Here is a 24172-nt window from a genome sequence, read left to right as displayed (position 1 = left end):
TTCTTGGTAGTAGTGGGTAATGGAGGTAATGTGAACCTCCCAGAAATAGCGAGGATGAAGTGAAATTGGACCCTTACTGAAAAATGATAAACTCGAGTTTTATGTTGGATATATTGAGTTGTTACTTCTTTCATTAAATATACATTTTCTAGTGCCTCCTATGTTCCAGACAACACAAAACATAAAATAACATTGGAAAATCCATAGTACACATACAAAGATGTAATATTTGACAAATATAACTAATACAATGAGTAAGAAAAAAAGAACAAGAATTTCTACACAGCAATTTGACCTGTTGCAACACAACAATAAAAAGTGTAATTTTCTCCAATCTAAATTTGCTTTGAAAATATGGAACACCAGCTGGAAGGGAGCTCAGATGGCTTTTGCAGAATTGGAAATATCCTTCTGAGCATGCCCGAAACAAATGGTTAAAAATAATTAAATCACTGGCACCATCTGTGAATCATTCAAATTTTCAATGATTACTTAAGACTCTCATTGTATGGAACATACTCTGAAAACAGATGAATAAAATTAATTCAAGTATATAGCTTTTCCAACTTTGAATTTCACTAAAAATGAATTACAATATTTTCAAGTTTGCTGTTATTTGATAATTTTTCTGTCCTCCTTTATGAGACAATGATATTTTACACATTGATATATGTTTGAAATTTGTTTTATTTTAGAAATAAAGATGAAACTTCATTATAAAATGATTTTGTTTGAAAACATTCCATATTTTTACTGTTTTATTTAATCTTTTTAGTTCAGTATCCATTGAGTAACAGACAATTTTCTAATAGAAAAAAGTCCAACTTGATTGCATTCTTAAATTTAACATCATATTCTATAATGAACAACTTTAAAAATTATTAAATGACTAATTTTACACAGTAAAAAAGGAATCTATATTTAGTGATGACAAATTTATTAATAAAATATACATGGATTGTATGAAAACAGAGAGGTTGTGTCCACACAAGCTTAAGATATGCAAATTAATTGATAATTTAGAGGTATTGTTAACTGTTATCTGGATAACAGTGCATTGGTACTTGTTGCCAGAGGAGATTAATTAGGAAAGTTTCTAGTAGTTCCATGAAAATAATGTTCATTATAGTGTCTTCTTAATTAATAGAATGTCTATGTGGCAAAAAGCAATATATGAATTGCTCAACAAATAGAGTTGGCTATAATGTTTATAACTCCTTTTGTGAAACAGACAATATTCAAAATTTGTTAAATGATTACTATATAGGCAATAGATATACATGAAGCATGTGAATGATATTAATCACACTGTATTTTAGTTTCTTAGTTCATATATTTGACTATTTCTTATGTGGAAAATCACTATAATAAAGCTACATCCATTCATATATTATCTTCCTTAGTGGGAAATGGACTTTTAACTGCCACAAATTTACACAATGTTTTCCATATCAATGTCTTTGCATTTGTGTTTCTTTTGAATTGGTCCCGCTTTTCTGCTTTTTGTTTGTTTGATTGTTTTGTTTTTGCTTTTTTGCTGATCTCTGATCATCTTCCAAGATGAAGAGTGAATATAACTTGTCTGATGTCATTCACAATATTTTCTCTATCATGTTCTAGAATAACTGCCAGGTTTTCGCTTAAAATACTTATTGCAATCTTATATATTTATATATTTACTTGTTTATAATAAGTTGTTTCCTACAATTTGAATGCAAACTGTATAAATGGAGGGATTTTGTCTCTGTCTTGAACCAGTGTTTCCCAGTAGAGAGTCTGGCTCAGAGCAGGTACACAATAAAAATATATTGAATGAATGAATGAAACTAGCATCTTCCTTTTGGAATTACTTGCAGTTTTAAGTTTTTTTTTTTTTTTTCTGTATTCTTATTCTAGTGATACCCCAATGCTAGTCTTCAATGGTTGAAAGTTTCATTGGTCCACAAGGAAAGAATAAACACACATGCATGCACACACACACACACACACACACACACAACAAATTTGAGATTTTCATAGAGCTAAATTCATATAATAATTGTCATTTGTTTTATACTTGTGGCCTTCTACAGTTTGGAAGGTATTAAAATGATTTTCTACTTTTAAACTTTTTTTTTATTATTTTCTTACTGTGTTCTGTACTATAAAACGTAAAGGGTGGAACTTTGTGAGGTTTCCTAACATTTTTTGGTGATATTTTTATTGATCCATGCAATAAAAAGTCTTCAAACCATCAAGTTAGAGAAATTTATTCACATGAAGGGGCAATATTCCTGCCAAGTTTCTGTGTTGGTTGCTTGAAGCTTTTAGAATGAGGAAGGGAAAGCACTAAAAACCCATCATCACCTCCCATTTTAATGATCTTTGGGGCAAAAAATACTAGTCCCACAAGAGTTACTCACTGGAATGAGATGCTGGAATTTTCTTTTATTCTCCGTAAGGAACAAATACAAGAAATATATAGAGGGTAAAATTAGGGTATCACAACATCTGCCAAATATATTTTCTGTACAAACACAAATAATAAATGCACCAAAATAGTATTTGTTTATATTTTCATCCTCTGGATTTAAAACTGTTTTTGATTGTTGCAGTGCTCTAAAGAACTCATAATAGTATCGTTTGTTAATGCTGTTTAGATTCAAAAAGCTAAATTTGTTTATTTTAAAACATGATAGCTACATTTACTGTGCTTTATCCAATTTGAAACTGAAAGCATGAGGATTAAAAAAAAAGACTGGGCAGATGCTGTGCATTTAGGTTAATACACATACTTTCTTTATATTCTTTATCCAGATAGCTATAACAAAAAATATTTAACACAGTTGTTTGTAGTTAGCATTATTTTAGTTAATATTTAAAAAATACTTTGATACAAAAAGTAGGAAAACAATAATATGACAAGTATTGAGGAGTGGAAAATATTTTTTTAAATTTGACAAAATACTTTATTATAACTGTTTTTATAAAAAGATTTTGGGAAAAAAGTTATATCTAAGACCTCTGGTAATTACCATTTTAAAACATATGATTGAAACTGGATCTGAAACTGATCATTGAATATTATTTCTTAGAGTCAAAACTTGTAAATTCACTGGGAAGAACAGTAGGGATTAATATTGAGATTCTTGTTGTGTGAAATACAGTGATAATTATTAATTGGAATATTAACAGAGAACAAACTACCTCAAGAGGAACTAACATGATTGTAAACCATAGTTCATTAAGTGAAGGTGTTATTCTGGAAACCCTAAGAAAGTATTGAGTATTATTTTTAGTAATAGAAAATTTTTTTCAGTGCTTATAACCTGGTAAAATAGATTATATGAGGAAAATACTATTAAATACAATAGTTATTGTATACACAGCAATACATCATTTATTCAGAAGTCAGATGAACATATTTATAACTTAACTGGAATCAAGAAAAGTATTTTTTAAAAAAATGCCTCTGGATTATAAGTTCATTTTACAAAGTTCATAAGCTTACTTGTATTTTTATGACATGACTCTTCAAGTTCTTTTTTGAAAATCTTATTTTGCTCTGATTTTTAGAGATAACTCTAATGAACTTAATTAGCTCTTTTTTTCTACCCCTACTAGAATAGAAACCAAAAGTAAATGGAAAGAATAAGTGACCAAAACAATAAATAATAGCTGCAATCCACTAAGGCAAAAAGAGTCTAGATTTTATAAGGACACTTGGTCTTCTGGAAATCTTTAGCACAAGACAACACAAATGCCAAGGGGTAGGGAGTGGGGAGAGGAGAGATCAAAAAATAATTTGTCCTTATTGTCGTTTAATGGATTTAATTTATAGCTATATTACTTGTTTTAGTGATTTATACACAAAGATAAGAAAATCATTCAATTCTTGCCTATATTTAAAAACATTCAAATACATCACAATATATGGCACATTAGCTCTCTAAATCAAACTACTGCTACCAACTGAACTGTACCTCTATGTGTATATCTATGTGTACATGGGCACACATGCATTTATCTTTTTATGTTGCATATAAGCTTATTTATATAGTTATACATATTTAAATACAAAGTTTGTAAATTATACACTTTTCTTTTGAGAAAATGACTGCTGAACTCATCATGGTAGTGATATTTGTAGTTTATTCTCCATCTTTTATTCACATTCCTCAAAGTTCTCTTTTGTAACTCCCTATGTTTTATTGCAGGCATATAAATTATTGGAAATATTTAAAAGAATAGAATGTGGGATAATAAACACATGTTATTTGGAATTTGGTCCTGTAATTTTATAAATACTATTGTTTATAAATCACAAAGTTACTATTGTTCCTTCTAAACAAGGGCATTTGGAAGATGGCTAAAACTATTAAGACAAAAAGGAAAACTCTTCTGCTTAACAAACAGCAATTAAGAACATATGGGAACCTTTGAAGCTATCATTTTGAAACTGCAAGCATGCACTAGTTGTCATTTTATTGTTATTCTTAGCTAAATATCTACTTTGGCTTGAGTATTTTGTCTCCTTAGTTATATTCAGGTTAATTGATTGTTTATAAATTGAACATTCAAAACAGATTTAACATTGGAGGCTTTCACATAACAGTGCTCTTTTCCATTTGCAATTCCTCATCCACGTTCAGGAGTCTTTAGTGCCTAAGGATAATTCTCTTTTCTTTGTGTGCAACAGCAGCCTCCAGTCTTTGCCAGGACTCTTCAGTCAATTGGTATCCACTGAATAGCATCAATATTGTTGTAGGTGGTATTATAAAATTCTTTCAAGGTGCAGTCATCCTGCCTTCTTATGTGCTTTGTCTTGGTCTATGTTCCATAACTTTCAGAGTCAATTACTAGTTTTTGCTTTCTACAGCTCTGATTGAAGTAATAACAGCCTGTTTTGGTAATGCCAATCGGAAGGGACCATGCTTAACTTACAACCATGTTAAAAAGAAATTCACTACTGCAATTTCTTATCATTTTGCTTCCGTTATATGATGCTACTTCAGGACACTGTAGGGTTATTTTTAATGCATTATAATATTAGCTTACAGTTCAATCAATATAACCATGTATTTAGAAAACATTGATACTCTTCATTTCTTCCTACTGCCAATTCCATTGTCTCTGAAATAAATGTTCAATTTACTATTACTTTTGTATAGTATATTCTAAACTTCTTAACTATAAATATATATATATATATATATATATATATATNATATATATATATATTTAGATAGATAGATATAGATATGTTTTCACTATTTTCTAAAAGTATTATGTCATCCTGTATATGACTTTTAAGAATTAAAGTCTATCAAATACATTTCTTCAGTTGCTACATGCAAATATAATACATTCTTTTTAAAAGCATTAAGAGATGAACCAAAATTTTTCCTAATGTTTCTCTACATCTTTGGATTATTGGTTAATAAAAAGTGATGACTTGTAAAATATCTATTTTCTGTCATTTTTAAAAATTTTCTTTGTGGATATATCATCTTTTTTATAATGTCCCAGTACTGTGTAAGAATAATATCCTTTTATGATTATACACAAAATATGAATGAAATTTAGCTTATTGTTTTAAATATCCTTGATTAAATTTTTATCTGTTTTCATCTATCAAATTATATGCAAAGTACCAATTAAAGCTGTGATTTTTACCATATTCTCCTTTCATTTCTAGTATATTTTACCTTATGTAGAATGCAGCCAAATGTTTGGTGCATAAGAATTAATGATTGCATTGATTTTTTAAAAGAAATATATCTTTTATTATTAAAATGATTCTCTTGAATCCATTCAATGTTTTTGGCCTTTAACTATAATTATATTTGGTATTATTATGATGACCCTCACTTTTTAAAAGTTGTTTTTCCTGATGTAGCAACTTCTTTCATTATATAATATACCCTTGTATCTTTGATATATAATGATTTTTGGTGTTGTTATTTAGTTATTTAAAAATTGATCTCTTCAAACCAGTCAAAATAAACCTAATATAGGGTGTTTTCATGTAACAGTGCTATTTTCCATTTGCTAGTCCTCACTCATAATCAGGATTCTCAAACACTTAAGTATAATTCCCAGATTATAAATGGAGTGTTTACTTTAAATCATTCTGACTTTTTAAATCTTTTGATAGGGAATGTAACCAAATTCATTTTTAATGATAATTTATAACCATATAGTTGTTTAAATTCATTCTGTCATATTTATGGTCATAATTTTATCATATATTTTATGTCTTTCCATCCTTTATCCATAATGTTTCAATTATCTTTTTTATTGCATTCTTCCACCCCTTTCAGGTAATTTCAAAATACTGTCCGTATTCCCATTTTACTAACACTTAGTTTCCTAACTTGAATAATTTTGAATCTATATTTCTGACATGTCATGCCAAAATAAAATAAGATTACTCTTCCCACCAAGATGATTTACTCAACAAATTTCTCATCCTTTTCAAGCCAAGATAAAGTCTTTTTAAAACCAATAATTTGGTATTTGAGTCCTTGGCTACTGTTGTTTTCCCTAATGGCATCACTTCTCTAGTTCAAGTTGCATCATCACTTACATTACACTGAAATGTGCTAGGAGTATAGCTTAGTGATAAGTTGCTTGCCTAGTGTGCTCTGGTTTCTATCCTAAATGTGTTAAAAACATTTACATTTCCACTATTATTGACCCAGAGAACTTAACCAAAAACCTTAGAGTTTACTGTATATCATTTCTCTGTATTCTTTATTTCCCCTTGTTGTTAAATCTCTTATTATAGATTTTTTTCTTTTTTGTATATTAGGCATTATAGTTATATATAATAGTGGGGTTGATTTTGACATAATCATACATGCATGAAACGTTAGTTACTCCATTTCAGTCCCTGTACTTCCTCTTCTCCACTCTCCTGCCTCTCCTTGTTCCCCCTGCCTTTACTGGACTTTCATCTATTTATTTTTAATTTGGTTAGGATGCTTGAGAAATTTCCTCACAAAAACAAATTAGAATGTGCATTTGTTAAATCTTCAATTTTCAAAGTGTTCTTTCTCTTTTAGTCATAATAATGGATTTGTTGGGTAATAACAGAATTCCTGAAACTCCTCTATTTTCAATGGATGCTATAAATTGTGTACCACCATCCTCTGGTTTTCCTGTTTTGCAATTTTTACTGTTTCTTAACTTTCAGGGAGAAGTCTAATTCTAGCCCAAGTCTCATTTTGTACACTTAAACTCCACTTTCTCTAAAATTCTGTAAGGTACTACATATTTCACCCCTTAAAGTTCATAAATTTAGGAAATGATTCAGTATATTTCTATTCATGTGCCTTTACTTATTCTGTAATCTTTCTTAGTACTTGGATAACATTTTTAGATTTCACAAGTCAACTTTTTAGCTCAGGAAATTCCCCTCATGATTATTGCTTTTATCTGATTTCTTTTGTCAGTCTGGTACTGTCCTCTAAGTCTGTAGTTGATTATTAGGATTTCTATTTCTTTCAATTTTTCTTTATGTTGTAGAATACATCCTTTCCTCTGGTTGATTCTCCAAAACTCAAAATTTTATTTTTATTAATAACCATTCTCTTTTTTTTTCAAATCATCTAATGAACTTTTAAATACAAGATAACAAACTTCCTGAACTCTAATGTTATTTTTTAAATTTCTCATTTTTATTAAGTCATTCTTCTATTTCTTCTAGTGCATTTCTTCTATGGACTTTCAATTTTGTCTAATTTCTTCAAATCCTTGTAACCCTGGAAGTAGCCTGTCATTTTTTTTTGGGGGGGGTGTATTTATTTATTTATTTATTTATTATTATCTCATGCTTAAATCAAAGAGTTTGAGATGTCTTAACACAAGAAAAATTCAGGTGTGAGGGTTTTGATGTATACTGAGTGATTGAGAAGCAACAAAGATAATGTAAGTATTTTTTTCCTGGTACACAATAGTTTAACAAGCTGAGACCTCTCCAGAAAATGTATGTATCGGAAAACATCTCTGATGCCATCAATGGGGGTTGGAGGTAAGGCTGTCCTAAGCCACTTGGTACAGCCACTGTTCAATAATGCTCACATGAAAAATCAGCCAGTACCAATCCATTCTTGGGTCAAGTAGATCTTCTTAAATCAGTGGTATCCCAGAAATCATACTACATACACATCCGAAAATCATCAGAGATTATCTTTGTGTCAATCAAAATCCTTTTTCTTTCACTTCTCTAATAGGCCATATTTAGTGACTGAAATTCTACCAAGTTACTAATTTATGTTAATTCATTGAAAATTCTTATTAAAATGCAAATGTTGTCCTTTGAAGGATAACACTTTAAACCACTATAAGCCATTAACACATTTTCAAGATTCAGTTTATCAGTTTAATTAGATAGTAATTGAGCTTGCCCCTGAGGAATTAAGTAAATTTAATGATGCAGAATGGAAGAATCAACATGAGGCAGGTCAATGAGCAGGTCCATCCAGACCTTTAATACAGGACACTATACATGTCTGGCCTCCTAGAAGTATTACATACTTAAAGACTGGTAAATTCAGCTTTCCTTGCAGATCTCTTTTACTGACAGTCAGCCTTGATCTAAAAATTCATTCTAACTTTGGAAAACAAATATTTGTATAAAAGATGATTTTCTACAAAATTTTACATTGATTAGTTTATGTATTTTAGGTGAAATTCTTAACAAGAGAGGTAAAATAACCTTATCACATTTTGTTGATCAATTAATTAATGATAATTTGGGGTTGATACCCCCTTTTGTTGTTACATAACTTCACATAAGCAAATTTTTTACATGGTGGAATAAGTGGAAGGAGATTATCAACGATTGAACATTTTCTCATTGCTGTTTTCTCTGTGTAGGGTCATAACCAAATTGTTTGGACCCATTAGACTCACTATTCAAAGACTTTCTCGCAATGACTTAATTAAAACCTGCAAGTCCAAGTACTGTTGGAATACTAATACTCTCATATCCTTTGTGTGTATACAAAATACTGAACATGGCTGAGTAAACCCATAGTGATTTAATTTGTACCATATTTTTGTTTCTTTTTTCTAAATGCTTTTAACATTTGAAATGTCCCCCCCATAGATTAATCATTTTTTTATTTTTGCAAAAATTTAATTGTTTGCTTTTTTCTGTGTACAAAATCTATGAAGGATCCAGGGGAAATAAATAAAAATAGTCCATCTTTGTTTATTACTCTGGAAGTATCTCTGGAAGGAAACTTGTATTTCTCTGACAACTTTGAGACTAAGAGAATGGACCATTTTTCTAAGATGACTTAAGTCATTTCCATTTCATTCATTAAGCACCAGAAGCTACTTAAGGCCTGGAATGTTTTTTGGGATTTAACCAACATTATATTATTACTTTTAAACATTCTATAATAGTTAAGAATGTCCTTTAACTCCCCTTTTTCTTTTTTTTTTTTAAATTTATGTATTTTAATTTATTATACATGACAGCAGAATTCATTTCAGTTCATATTACAAATATAGAGCACAATTTTTCATGCCTCTGGTTGTACACAAAGTATAGTCACACCATTCATGTCTTCATACATGTACTTAGGGTGATGATGTTCATCTCATTCCACCATATTTCCTACCCCCATGCCACCTCCCTTCCTCTCCCTCCCCTTTGCCCTATCCAAAGTTCCTCCATTCCTCCCATGCTCCCTGCCCCCATTATGGACCAGCATCCACATATCTGAGAAAACATTTGACCTTTGGTATTTTGCGATTGGCTTACTTCACTTAGCATGATATTCTCGAACACCATCCATTTACCAGCAAATGCCATAATTTTATTCTCTCTTAATCCTGAATTTGTGTATATATACCACAGTTTCTTTATCCATTCATCTATTGAAGGGGATCTAGGTTGGTTCCACAATTTAGCTATTGTGAATTGTGCTGCTATAAACATTGATGTGGCTGAGTCATTGTAGTATGCTGTTTTAAAGTCCTTTGAATATAAACTTAGTGGAATAGCTGGGACATCCCTTTTTCATGAAGTTTTAGTATATACGAATATATTTTAATATATACCAATATATATCTGTGCTGTAGTGGAATCTTTGGTTTTGCATCAGAGTAAAATAAAAGAAAATCACCAAACTTGGAGAAAAAAGAATATGATAAGATATAAATTAACAGATTTTCCTATCATGATTCAATTTATTAATAAATAAATGTTATTTTGAGGATTCAACATCTTTATGTTAGCACTATGAAGTAAAAAGATGACCCCATCATTATATTAATTTTCTTTAGATAATATCCTTTATTAGATTCTAAATGCATTGACATATTTTCTGTGTATCATATTTATATGCGATATATTGATATTGTGAGGCATATGTCATAATAATATGGCATATAATACATTTTTCTTCTTAAGTATCTTTGACCTCATAACTCATAAATGGGCCACTAGCCACAATGCATTTGAAGGGGAGAAAAGTTCTTTAAATCATGGAGGAAGACATTTTCTGTTAAAAATCCTGATGTAATGCATCATTTCTTTCAAAACAGAATTGCATTTATCTCATGCAGTTATGTGACCCTTCAAGAAACAAATTTTAAGAAATGGAAAAATGTGATAACTCAACTTTCAGAGAAACTAAAGTTTATTTAAAAATTTATAACTGATGCCTATGCCTACTTACATACCTCAAACTCTCAAAACCATTTTGACTTCAACTTTAGTTCATACAAATCATAGTTGTGTTCTATAATAATCCTTTTTAAGTATTGATTAAACTTTCTATTTTTAAATAAAAATAGGCAATTTTGGACTTTTGACCTTTGTTACTAGAAGGTAGGATAGTGTATTCATTTGGGTATATATAGTTAAAATGAAAATGAATAGAGAGAAATTAAAATGAATTAGTGTGGGTATAGCACTTCCTAATGATGCATGAATATCTATAATGATATAAGATGGTAAAGAATGTTACCAAAAGCAAGTTAATTTTCAAAAGGTTAACCAGGATTTGTACATATCAGAATTCAGGAGGATATAATTATTCAAGGCAGAATTAATGAAATTCAAATGAAAAGGCTTAATCTCAATATGAGTGCATGGGTTTTGCATAAAGAAGAGAAAATGAACATGATACTTCCAATTACACTGATTTTTAATAACTTTCTAAAATTTTTATTAAACCAAACTGGAAATTATTCAGTGGATATAGTTTATTCATTATAAACATGCATAACTGTGTCAAAAAGAATGATATACTTTTTTTAGGGGTGTAAAGGGATTGAGCCCAGAGGCACTTAACCACTGAGCCATCCCCACCCCTTTTTTATTTTTTATTTGGAAACGGGTTCTCACTAGGCTGCTTACAGTCTTGCTAAATTGCTAAGGCCAGATTGGAACCTGTGATACTCCTGCATTAGCCTCTGGAGCTGCTGGGGTTACAGGCGTGCACCACTGTGCCCAGCAAAATATACTTTTGAGGAATAGATAGTAAACTAGATCTCCAAATGCCTGACTCTCTTGATTTATTTTTTGGCAATTTCTTGTATATAAAAATTATGATATGTTACTATATATTAAAATTATATATTAGAATATTATAATAAATTAAAATATTATAAAAATTGAAATTTTATAAAACATTTTTCTTGAAACTGAGTTGATAGTTTCATAGTAGTGTCAGAGTTATTTTGAATATATCTATTTCTCCCCAAATTTCACATAATCCTACTTTAGTTTTCTCTATTTGGTTGATCTGTACTACTTAACATGTGTTATCTATGATCGCTGGATGCTATATTAAGATAGTAGAACAGAAATATCCTCCCATAAATAAGTATTCATTAAATATATGGAATGCATATTTGCTATTCTGGGTTTATTTTATAAAATATAGCTGAATCCGTGACCAAAGGTAATTTTAATAAGAGACATTTTAGGAATTAAAGGCATACTAATATATTTTTGGTAAGAGGAAAAAGATTATTTAATTAGCAGTAGTTTAGGACAGCAAAAAATGTAATGGTTTTCTCAATCAGATCTTTTCTAAAGTAAAAGATTACACCTTTCCTTTTCTTTGGTCTTATCAATTGTAAAGGTTTAAATATGTCTAAATGTTCCAGAGAATCTCTTCATGCTGTAACTGAGCATAGGATGCACAGGATGTGGCATGATTAGTCCATTTATTTTCACGAAGGGACACCATTGCTCCAAGACCTATCTCTGATGATCTTGAAAATGATCTCAATATGCAAATTAATAGAGCTTTCTATAAAATGGCCAATGTTTCTTTGAAGGGTATCATAATAAGGTTAATAAAGGCTTCAGTTTTAAAGAATATTTTTGAAATAACAAAAATTGTTTCTAGAACCAGATGTAAAATTTCAATTATTTGAAAATTTGGGGATTTGAATAGATGCCTTATGATGTGACCCTAAAAGAGTATTCCATTGAGATAGAGGTGAAAATGCTTTTTATTTTGATGTGTTTTTCAATGTTTATTATGAAGGGGGAAAAGTACATTAATTTGTAGGCAATAAAAAAAAATCTATGACAGACACATGTGATCAAGTAGAGAAAAGCTTAACAAATGAGAAGCCAGAGGACAGTGTGCTGCAGATGTTCTCAGAGCCCTGGTTTGGAACTGCAGCTGACCTTAGATATTTTTTGCTGAGACTCAGCATTCCAGTCTTCAGAGCTGTGTGGTTTACACTAATTATTAAAGTAAAACTCATTTAAAGTTCCTCTGTGCATATTAAAATATAATTAACTACAAATGCCAAAGAAGTAGAAATTTGGGTTTTAAACTTTTTTTTCAGAAAGTGAATCCAAGTTAGTAGTCATATGTGAGTTTTAGTATCTCCTTTCTTTATTGTATTTAGCTTCTCAATTCCTTGCAATCTATAATCCATAATTACTATGTTTATAAGGCACCAATATGCATCTAAATAGCCGAGATTATGCCACATCTTGGTAATGAACATTAAGAAAACTGCATATCAATAAAAAACAGAAAAAAAGATATGAAGAACTGTCAATTATTTTTCTTTTAAGAAAAAATCATGAGAATAAACATCAAAACCTTTTGGAATTCACACATTTTTTAATGAGACTTAGAAGTTCTTTAAATATTTTGAAGTTCTGTCTAATTCACAAACAACATCTTGGTTAATACAACAAAATAATTATTAAAAGAAAAAATGTAATCTGTCCTCCACCCAACTCTGTCCCTAATAAAACTGTTCTCTAAAAGTAAGAATAAAATGCATTGCATTACAAACAAATGTAATTGCATCATTATATAAAATGTTATAAGAATTATGCTTGTTATTGATGATGTAGGTTTTTACCTCAGGGGTTAAAGCAACTTATACAATTAAAAAACACAAATCTATTAGCTTGGAGATTTTGTTAAGAACAACATAGTCATCTGACTGATGGAATGCATGTGAGTTACAATAACTTTGTTTGACTTGCTGTACTGACTCTAATACTTAAACTCCATGAGTCGGTGGATATTTTACACTCAAATACCCCCTGAATTTATATATATAGTATATATATATATATATATATATATATATATATGTATATATATATGTTGTACATACATGCATATATATACATATATGTCTATATACACAGATATGTATGTATACATATATACATATATATAGATATATGTATACATATCAATACATAAACATATACACATAGACCCCCTGAATTTTATATATACACATATATATGTAGTATGCATATGTATATGTGTATATACATGTATGCACATATATAACATCTACACATGTGTTATATATATATATATATATATATATAAATTCAGGGGGCTATGTGTATAAGTATAAATCTATTTTTTAATTGTTGAAATGTTTGGTTTGTAATGGAGAATTTGAGAATTTGGATTTTGAAATCTATGCTGAAATGTCGAATTGTCTTCATCAAACTTTATCTCAAGTTTCTAATATCACTCAAAAAGCAAATTAGAAATGTATATATATATTTCCATTGATCATGCAGAAACATGTGTCATGGATTTGATTATGATGTATACAATAAATCAATTTTGTAAAATGTATGACTATGTCACTTAAAGTTTAATCTGTGCAATTCTGTGAATTTGCTACATCATAATTAGATGAGACATCTAAATTATCATGTAAGTATTGAGTATAAAGAATCCTGGGCCAGATAAATTAAAAGAAAACAAATTGATCAGCCTATAAGTTTGACTCATGTTTGTGTAGGAGTCAGTCTGGAATCACAAAGTCCATTTTATTATAATTATTGCAAAAATGAATATGGTCTTGTTGAAAAAGTCTGTGTAGTAATAAATAGCTGTGTTAGCATGCTTATTGTCCAGCTTTCCCCAGAGACCCTGCCACTTAAATCCTCAGTTGACCCTATCAACAGACAGGTGGCATTTGATCAATTCAAAACAAAGTTACTGGGAGAATAATTTCAATTACAAAAATGTCGCTGCCTATACTGTAGACAGAAGGGTGCAGAGGTCATCCATCTTTATAAATTTGTGTGCCAAATGGTATTTATTTCTTGCTCTTAAAAAGAATAGGAAAAGAGACACCACTTGCAAACCCTCAAAAAACTTTAAGCTTCAAATTCTTATCACTCCTAGCACTTAGATACCAGTGAGAAAAGTGAAGATACAGAAAGAATTCTCTCTTAGATCTCAGGACACTCTGGAGTTCTTATTAAGATTTGAATTCCAGAGTCACCCTACTCATTTAGCATCTTAATTAGCTTAATAAGAAACTAACATTAATGAGTAGGGTTAAAAATCTGGGATTTGGGGTAGGGTTGTGCTGAATAGAAAATTACATACTAAATAAAACCACTTTATGACTCCTGTACATAAATCAAGAAAAGGGAGGAATAAGGATAGAAAGTGTTCCTTTGTTATAAATAAAACAAATGCAGAAACCTCACCCCACCCCACACCTAGATTTCCAGTAAGCTTAGAATTAAAAGGCAGCTGTAAACATTATTTTTTTAGGGTAAAACTATTCTCCTCTCAGCCTTATGACTGTTTGTCTTTCATCTTATATTCATGGTGCTAGTGTGTATGTATCTCTTATTATAAAGTGCTTCTAACATTTTTTTGAAGAGGGTAATAAACAATAAAAATATTTTACTAGAGTTATCATAATGAGTTTCTTTGTAATCCATTTTCAACCTTCTGTCAGCTATACACTGGAGTCTATAACAACTCAATGAATGACTTTTTATTATAAGAAGCTAAAAATATTATTCTTTTGTATATCTATACCAGCACACTCTCCGTGAAGAAACAATGGTAGTGATGACTGAAGACATGCCTTTGGAAATTTCTTATGTGCCTTCTACTTATCTGACTGAAATCACTCATGTCTCACAAGCCCTATCAGAAGTGGAACAACTTCTCAATGCGCCTGACCTCTGTGCTAAAGATTTTGAAGATCTTTTTAAACAAGAGGAGTCTTTGAAGGTAAAACAAATCTCCTTCATTTAGATTTTACAAGATGATCACATCGGTCATTTATATTACCAGAATAATTGGCTTAAATTGTATACACAATGAAGGTATTTTTACTTACTCATGGAATATTTGTTTTTTAATGTTTTTTTATTCATGCATTATAGTTATATATAATAGTTGGGTTCATTTTGACATAATCATAAATTTTTATGACAATTCTAAAAACATAGAATGGGTAGCTTGAGTAATAAGGTATAGAAATTGAAACATAAATTAGAAATGATCTTTTATAATATTTAGGGTCAAGATGCTTTCCAAAACAAAGTTTTTGGAGGTACCCAGGGCAGAAAGTGTTCACAAAAAGCAAGCTTTGATAGAGAAACATTTCATTTCCAACCAATACTTTACTTTTTTTCCCCAAAAAGTCAAATTAGATGAGATTTAAAGTTGTATGTTATGTGTTGTTTTCATTTTTAAATTTTCCACTTATAATATAGATATTTAATTTTAAATAAATGTCAACACATATGCTATAATATAGGTAATGTAAATAGAAATCAATTAACTATTTTAAAACTACCAGCCAAAGGCTACTACCCAAATACAGCTTTTTTCTTTCAAACTAATAACAGCATGTTACTGAATTCTGAACCAAGACAAATAATGGTGAGGGAATATGCAATGAATTTTAGAAGGCAGTGTCTGAAGATAAATAAATGTAGTATGAAGAAAATGTACATAATAATGTGTGTCTTCAAGATAATTTTTGTGATCATACATTTCACACTCAAAATGAAATATTATAGCATAACCAGAGCTTGGTATTTTTTAGTGCAAACAGCATAAGAATATAGACAGAAGATGAGTTTGCTATCATCAGTACATATTAGTGAAAGCATTTTTACTCTAAATGATTTCTTAGGAGCTCATTCCATGTCACACATTTGTCTGCCTAAGTACACAAATAGATAATGCTGTTTGTTTTGGAAATTGGTGTTTCAATATCTCGAATGACTTGACTTTAATATCTTATATCAAATAAGCTATAAAATTACAGAATAAAAATAAGAGCTATATGTATCTCTGGAACTAGTCCGTTCATTTCAATATTGTGCTGTTTCTTATTCTTTTTGAAGTAAAAGTGAAATCACTTATGGATACAGTGAAGAAAAGAAATCCAGTCAATTGATAAAGGAGTAATGCCATCATACCTGTCATTACTCACACTAACTAAATTCTTATATCAACACAGTTTCTAAATGCATCATTGTCATTTGATATGTGAATCACTGCTAATCAGCTAATATTCATTCCTTTTCGTGTTTTGTAGACATGGTGGTCAGGAGACTAGTGACCCTGCATTATAGTTATATATAATATATTTAGCTACCCACTAAATATCATTGTCTCCGTGAATCTTAAACTGGCACACTTAGAATGACAGGTCCCTGGCTAAACTCATAGCTAACAATTTGTTCATACTGATAAATTTAATATTAGTATAGTTGACACCAAATGTAATAGTATCGATTACTGTGTTTGTAAGGAGCTATTACTGCAAGTTGAATTTAGCTAGGTTATTGAATCCTCATGAGATGCAGTTGTGGGTATAATTCCATCTCTCTCTCAACAAAATTTCTGCAGCAGGCAAATGGGCTTACTACCTTCATGGACTTTTTGAAGGGGGATAGTTTTGAGTTCAGTTATTTCAGTGAATATGTATTTCCTCTTAAAGGCATTAATCACTGTCATTATACAGTAGTAAAAATAGAAAAGTAGTGCATACATTGTACAGCTACTGGTTGGGAAGTTTCAAAATTAGATTGCAGTTAATTTTATTTTTGACAGAAGTGCATGGATCAAATCACACAACTATAGTAGGTGTAATATACATGTTCAGTGAAGGTACAGTGCAACAAAAATATTGTGTAATAAGTTAAAATAATTATTTTCTGAAAAAACATAGCTAAATTAGTACCCCACTAGATATATTAAACATAAAAGTTATCTAATCATTTGGACAGGGATTATATAGATAGCCTACCTATATCTGAAAATCTTCATTAACAGCTAATACACTAGCTAAGGTATAACTAAAGATGAGTGAGAAACAATACATGTAAGTAATATTTATTCTTATTTCAGAGCCAATATTAGCATTGCTAATCAATTGTGAGTCTTATATGTAAGAAGTTAATAGTATTCATAACATAGACAATGCCACCATAATTTAGAAACAATTAAAATCTTTGAAAGTTTTAGATTCTATTAGGAATAACTTGTACTTTGTATTTTAAGAAAAACAATGTCTTAATAAAATTTACCAAAATAAAACTTCTAGGTTAAATCACCAAATCTTGTTTTGAAATATTTCATATAAAGCATGAACATAGAAGTGTTTGCATTACAGCTTTAACTTACCAAAAGTTTTGCACCAAAGGCTTTTAATAATCAAAATCCCATCATGAAAGTAGAAATTATCCATTTAGGAGTCCAAAACAAAATAATTTATCCTAATGTCTCTGTATAACTGATTTTACTGAAAGTTTCCATTTCATTGGTGTATGATACATCACACTCTTGAGACCTCACCCATACCTTTTCCTCACTCAGCTTTCCCTGAACTCTGACTCTTTGCCTTCATTTTCTTTCTAGTCATCAAAGCCTAGATGTTTCTAGGAGTTAAATCTTAGCATGTTCAGCAAATCTCTAGCCATAAGTGATGGCTTTGATGAATAAGCACCCTTCAGTTGGGTTAACCCAACATTCAGAATCAGAACAGAGATCCCATTTAACTTAGCAGAAATGTGCCTCATATCATGTTCTTTACTCCCTCTCTTAATCAACTCCCTTGTCACTGTTTCCTAGGATCATTTCCAAAATGAATTAATTGCATGCATATTCTTGTCTTAGGGTCAGCTTGTAGGAGAACTTTTACTAGGACAATTATAAAAAATAGTAATAATAAAGGTATATACCCTGTGGAATAAACACTTGTCAATAGAAATCCTTGGAAATCCTTTATGCCACTAGTGTAGAATTCCCCCAATATGAACCTAGCTTATGAGGATGAGAAGTAGGCTTTACTTTTTGCTATAATGAGAATCAACCTAGGTACTCAAGTTTTAATAACTTACCTCTATTTACTTGCTTAATTCTGCCCAGAAATCTATGACATATTGAAGCTAATATAACCATTTTATACATGAAAAAATAAATAAATATAAAGTAAGCAGGCAAAGTTGACCTCACTAGTATTAGTGAAGCCAGGACTTTAACCCAAGCAAAACAACCCCAAAATCTCTGCTCTTAGCTACCTTTCATGTAGTTATTTCTAGGGTGTTATGTTGAGCATAGTGAAGGCAAATGTGGGTAAAATAAGGTAGAATATTAAGTCTGTCATGCCCAATTCAAAGGAAAATATCCTAGAATCTAGTTCTAGATGATTTGATGTCAACTTAGAAAGATTCCATAAAAGAAAGGAAGAAGGGGAGAAGGAAAGGTAAAAGAAAATAAAGAAAAACAAGTAATTAAAGGGAAATAAAGAAGCCATGCATGTATCATTTCAATTGGCTTATTTAAATTAATGATAGTATAGATGCTGTATTGTGGATAAAATATGCTGTATTTTTGGTAGACAGGTGTGTTAGCCAGATATTCATTGCTGTATTCAAAATATCTGAAATAATCAACTTAAAAGAGGAAAGCTTTAATTTGGCTCATTGTTTCACAAGTTTCAGTACATGTTCAACCAGAAGCATTGCTTTGAGCTTGAGGTGAGGAGAATATCATAGTGCAGGGCATGGCAGAGGAAAGCTTCTCAGCTTAAGCTAGCTGGAAAGGAGAGGGTATGGGAAGACAGACAGATGACAGAGAAACAGAAAGAGAGAAAGAAAAGGAACAGGGACAAGTGAACTTACTTGCTCCAACCATGCTTCACCTGCCTAAAGTTTTTACTGCCTCCAAGAAGTCTATTCAGCTATCATTAATCTGCTTATAAGGTCAGAGGCCTCATGATCTAATCACTTCCACAAAGCACCACCTCTGAACATTGCTTTATTAGAGACCAAGCCTTCAACACATAAGACTTTGGGGGACATTTTAAATCTAAACCATGTTATCAAGAGTGTGACAAGAATAATGAACATATGAAGAAAGCTCACAGGTGAGAGCAGAAGACTTGTTCCTAATATATACTTTAAGTAGGATCAGGAAATAAAGGCAGCCCTTGTTCAACCAAAACTGCACAAGGAAGAATTGGTAGTAAACTCAAAAAGCAAAGGTGTTCAAGTTTTATGGATGGCTATTGAGACTTATAATGAGTTGATAAGATAAGTAGTAATATAAGGAGTGAGAGTTTATCTTTTCCAAAATATTTATTAAGTTCTTGCTATGTGCCAGGCATTATTTCTATGTGCTTAAAAAATGGTGAACAAAACCAATGTATCTTTCCCTTTAGCCAGTTTTTATTATAGTAGTAGGAGATAGAACATAAGGAAATAAACAATAAATAAATAAGTAAATATTGAATATTACAAGTTAATATATATTATTTAAAAAAACAATGTAGAGTTCAATAAGGGAATACAGGACCATCAAAGAGTTAGGCGTAGATGGAATGGCAAGAGATGGGTTTGTACTTTTAAATAGATTATAAAGGACATTTGAGCTAAACTGGAAGAAAATAAGGGAGTCAGCCCTGCTGTATGGGTAGAGGAAACAAAGACCCAAATGTGGGAGTGAAATGTGGGAGTGAACCCTTCTTGATCAAGGAACAGCAAGAAAGCCAATGTAGCTGGAGTAAAGCATGATATGGAGAGGGAAACAGGGGATAAGATCATAGGCTTTTGGGGAGTCCCAATTATGGATGACCTAGTGGGATATTATAAAGATTACCTTTCACTCTGAGTGAGATGGGAGCCATTGTTGGTTTTGGAACAGATGAGTGACATGATCTGATGTATGTTTTAATAGGATCACACTGACTCTTGGGTTGAGTATAGAAGTATACGTAACCAAGGGTAAAAGAAGAGTCCAGTTGAATGAGAGATAGATGCTGGTGGCTTGGACTAGGTAATAGTAAGATAATGTTAGATTGTGAAAAGGTTTTCAAAGTAAATATAGTGAATCCATACCTATATTTATATCGAACTTGAGAATATGTGAATAAAAAGACTTTCTCAGCAGATTTGGGCCCAAGTAGGAAAATGCTGGTGTTCCTTGAACTTGGAAGAGGATCTCTTGAAGATTATAAAGTTCTTTGATATTTTTGTCTTCTACATTTCAGTTTTGCTTTGAAGTAGGGACAAAAGTACTGGTAACCAAGATACTATAACCTGGTTAAGATCTTTTTCCTTTGGAATCTACTTCATGCTATTTAAGCAAAAATTTAATAATGCCAATCACTTAAATGAAGACAACATTGCCATGAGCAAAGTGACTATTTTTATATTCTGGTACTAGGGGAAGTAGATAATAGCGGGAGGCACCATATGTACAAATCTGAACAAAATACCTGAAGGAAAATAAAAGAATGATTGTTTATGTGCATATTGTAATACAGGGCATGCTAGAAAAAGCATTGGATTTTTTATCAATTTAATAATGTAACAGCTGAAAGACTTTGCAGTTATTCTAAATTAAATAATCATGGATCGTATAAAATCTCAAAGCCAATTTTGATTACAAATGCCTCTTGAATTCTACTTAAAATTTCTCATTTAACAGTTTAGTACATGGAAAATGTAATTTTTATTAATGTATTATTACCACATTGTAGAACTGATCTTTCAGCCTATATATAAATATTTTGAATAATGTAATCAGCTAATGATTTCTCTGAGGAAAATTTAATTCTTTCAACTAGCACATTTATTTAGTTATAAATATTTTCTTCATCTGTTTATATGATATGGGATATATTTGTTTGATTTGCTATATATGTATATATATTTCTGTACTACATATAAATATTAAAATATTAATTTATCAATTATAGTATGAATCCTGCTTAAATCATTGGTAGAGTACCTAATTTTTCATGTATCTTATAGTGAGGAGATTATAAACATTTTATTATGGACATATCTGGCTCATATTTATATGTGTTTTGGTATTGTTTTCTTTTACATTTTATTCTTATCTCTCTTTTATAGAATATTATTTTTCCTTTCTCCCCACCATTATTTTATCATGTCCAACAGTTGTGCTAAATTGATTTCTTGCTGCAATTTATTCCCAATTCGGCTAAAATATATTTTAAAAACTCACTCTTCTGGGCACAGTGGCACACAACTGTAATCCCAGAAATTTGGGAGACAGAGGCAGTAGGATAACAAGTTCTAGGGAACAAATTAGTGAGACCCTGTCTCAAAATAAAAGATAAAATAAAAAGGACTGTGGAAGTACCTCAGTAATAAAGCACTCCTGATTTCAATCCCCAGTGCTGGAAGAAAAAGAAAAAGAACAACTCACTCCGACTCCTTCCATTTTGCTAGCAATACTATTTTGATAATCCCTAAAATACACATTTTAATAGACTTCCATATTAAAATTTAAAAATCATGAGGCCGATAGAAATTGTGAGGTTGCAACTTAGTTGTAGGGAGGTTTTCCTTCTATTCCTGAACTATTCAAGCTATGCTTTGACTACTTATGCTGCTATTTTTATCTGTGATATATAATTAGTGATTCATTATTTGCATGAGTACATTATATCATTGTATGAAAAATATTTTGGAAAAAATACATAGTTATGCATACGAAGTATTTTTCATATGTAGATTATAATCTATGCAGAAAAAATTATAAGGTCAACTTACTTTAGAGTCACAAAATGTAAATTTTCAAAAATCTTTAGAAGCTCAGGGAAACGGGCTGGGGCTATGGCTCAGTGGTAGAGTGCTTGCCTAGCATGTGTGAGGCACTGGGTTCGATTCTCAGCACCGCATATAAATAAGTAAATAAACTTCCATAAAAAAAAAAATAAGCTCAGGGAAACACAATTAATAAATCCTTTAATGCTTTTTGATTGAACATACTTCCCAATTTGATATGCCATTAATGTATTGCTTGGCAGCTGATGTTACATATTAAGTATAAGTTTTATATAGGGTATTACCTTCATCTTCCATGTACCACTGCACCCAGCTTAACCCTGTTTTCTCATATATAGGGTATTACCTTCATCTTCCAGATAAAGACAAATTCCAGAAAGTGAGAATGAGGTAGAGTTTGAGTCTTTGGCACTCCAATTTCTCTTCTTCAATTTTAAGATGATCTAATTCCTAAAGGCTACTGCCAAAGGAGATACTAATGGGGTTTTCTATTTTTTTTTCTTAGAATTAGAGGTTGTATGCCTCTTTGTTAACCAAGTTACAAAGTGTCTCAAAGCATTTCTGATACCTTAAATTGCTCAAAGCTATTATTTTCACCTTCCCCAAATGTGAAAATAATAGTTCAGTGCTTTATAAATCTAAAGGCACATATGCATACTTTTACAGGTATGTATACCCATTTTATGCTACATTTATCAAGATGATGATGATGATGAATCAGCCATAGCAAAAAATAAAATTTTCAGATTTTACAATGGATTGCAAAAGAGCCATCTACTCCTGACTTGTTCCCTATGGTAACCAACATCCATCATATGCCCAACCACCAGGAGGAAAAAATAATAATATCTTCTTTTTCTTCTTTAGTAAAGATGCATCTTCATCTCCTGTAACACTACCTGGCACCCAATAGACACTCAATGTATATCTCTTAAATGAATGTTTGACAGTCTGGCACATCCTAGCATGAACTCTGTGATAGAAAAGGACAGAGTAATGTTAGTCTATTGGTCCCAAGATTAAAAGAAAAAAATAAAATTAGCCTCTTTTATATTATATCCTGAATTATCCTGGCATTTGAGTTCTTAAAAAAATACGCAAATATCACCAGGAAGATATTTTAATTGGGTTCATACATGCTGAAATTTAAATCAATCATTGATGAAAGTATGTGGCAGGCAACCCATATATAATTCAAATATTACTAATATTTTTACTAATCACTGAAATTTCATTATATGGCCATAACAAGCATTAGGCTAGAGAGTTTGTCAAAGCACGGGATTTGAACCTAAAAGACTTGGATACTGAACCTGATTCTTAAAAGCTATGCACTTAGGCAAGTCAAATAAAATTGGTAACCCTCCCTTTTTTTGGTACCAGGGATTGAACCCAGAGGTGCTCAATCACTGAGCCACATTCCCAGGCCTTTTTATGTTTTATTTAGAGACAGGGTCTCACTGAGTTGCTTACGGCCTTACTAAATTGATGAGGCTGGCTTTGAACTCATGATCTTCCTGCCTCAGCCTCCCAAGCTTCTGGGAATACAGGCATGCACCACTGCACCCAGCTTAACCCTGTTTTCTCAGTATTGAAATTGAATCAATGACAATACCTGTCCCAGACTACTTTATAATACTGTTGTGAAGATAGTGTGAATTTAACTAAGATTATACAGAAATATTCTTATTGAAATACATGACTATGTAAATTTCAAGGTTTGTGTTTTAATTAGCTTTTTCCTTGCTGTGACTAAAAGACCCAACCAGAAAAATTTTAGAGAAAGAAAAGTATATTTGGGGGCTCATGGTTTCAGAGGTCTCAGCCCATGGACTGCCAGCTTCATTCATC

At 30.9% G+C, this 24172-nt stretch overlaps 1 protein-coding gene across 1 annotated transcript in view; it reads left to right on the top strand.

Annotated features, from left to right (window-relative positions):
* Dmd (dystrophin) overlaps positions 1-24172 on the top strand; it is a 1737386-nt gene that overhangs the window by 498547 nt on the left and 1214667 nt on the right. The window contains exon 37 of the mRNA XM_048796385.1: positions 15300-15494. Within this exon, the coding sequence (XP_048652342.1) occupies positions 15300-15494 (195 nt within the window). The remainder of the gene's footprint in view (positions 1-15299; positions 15495-24172) is intronic.

This window comes from Marmota marmota, unplaced genomic scaffold, assembly GCF_001458135.2.
Source record: "Marmota marmota marmota unplaced genomic scaffold, marMar, whole genome shotgun sequence".
Classification (NCBI taxonomy): Eukaryota; Metazoa; Chordata; class Mammalia; order Rodentia; family Sciuridae; genus Marmota; species Marmota marmota.
The sequence above is the reverse complement of the archived record's forward strand: the minus strand, read 5'-3'. Positions and strand labels throughout refer to the sequence as shown.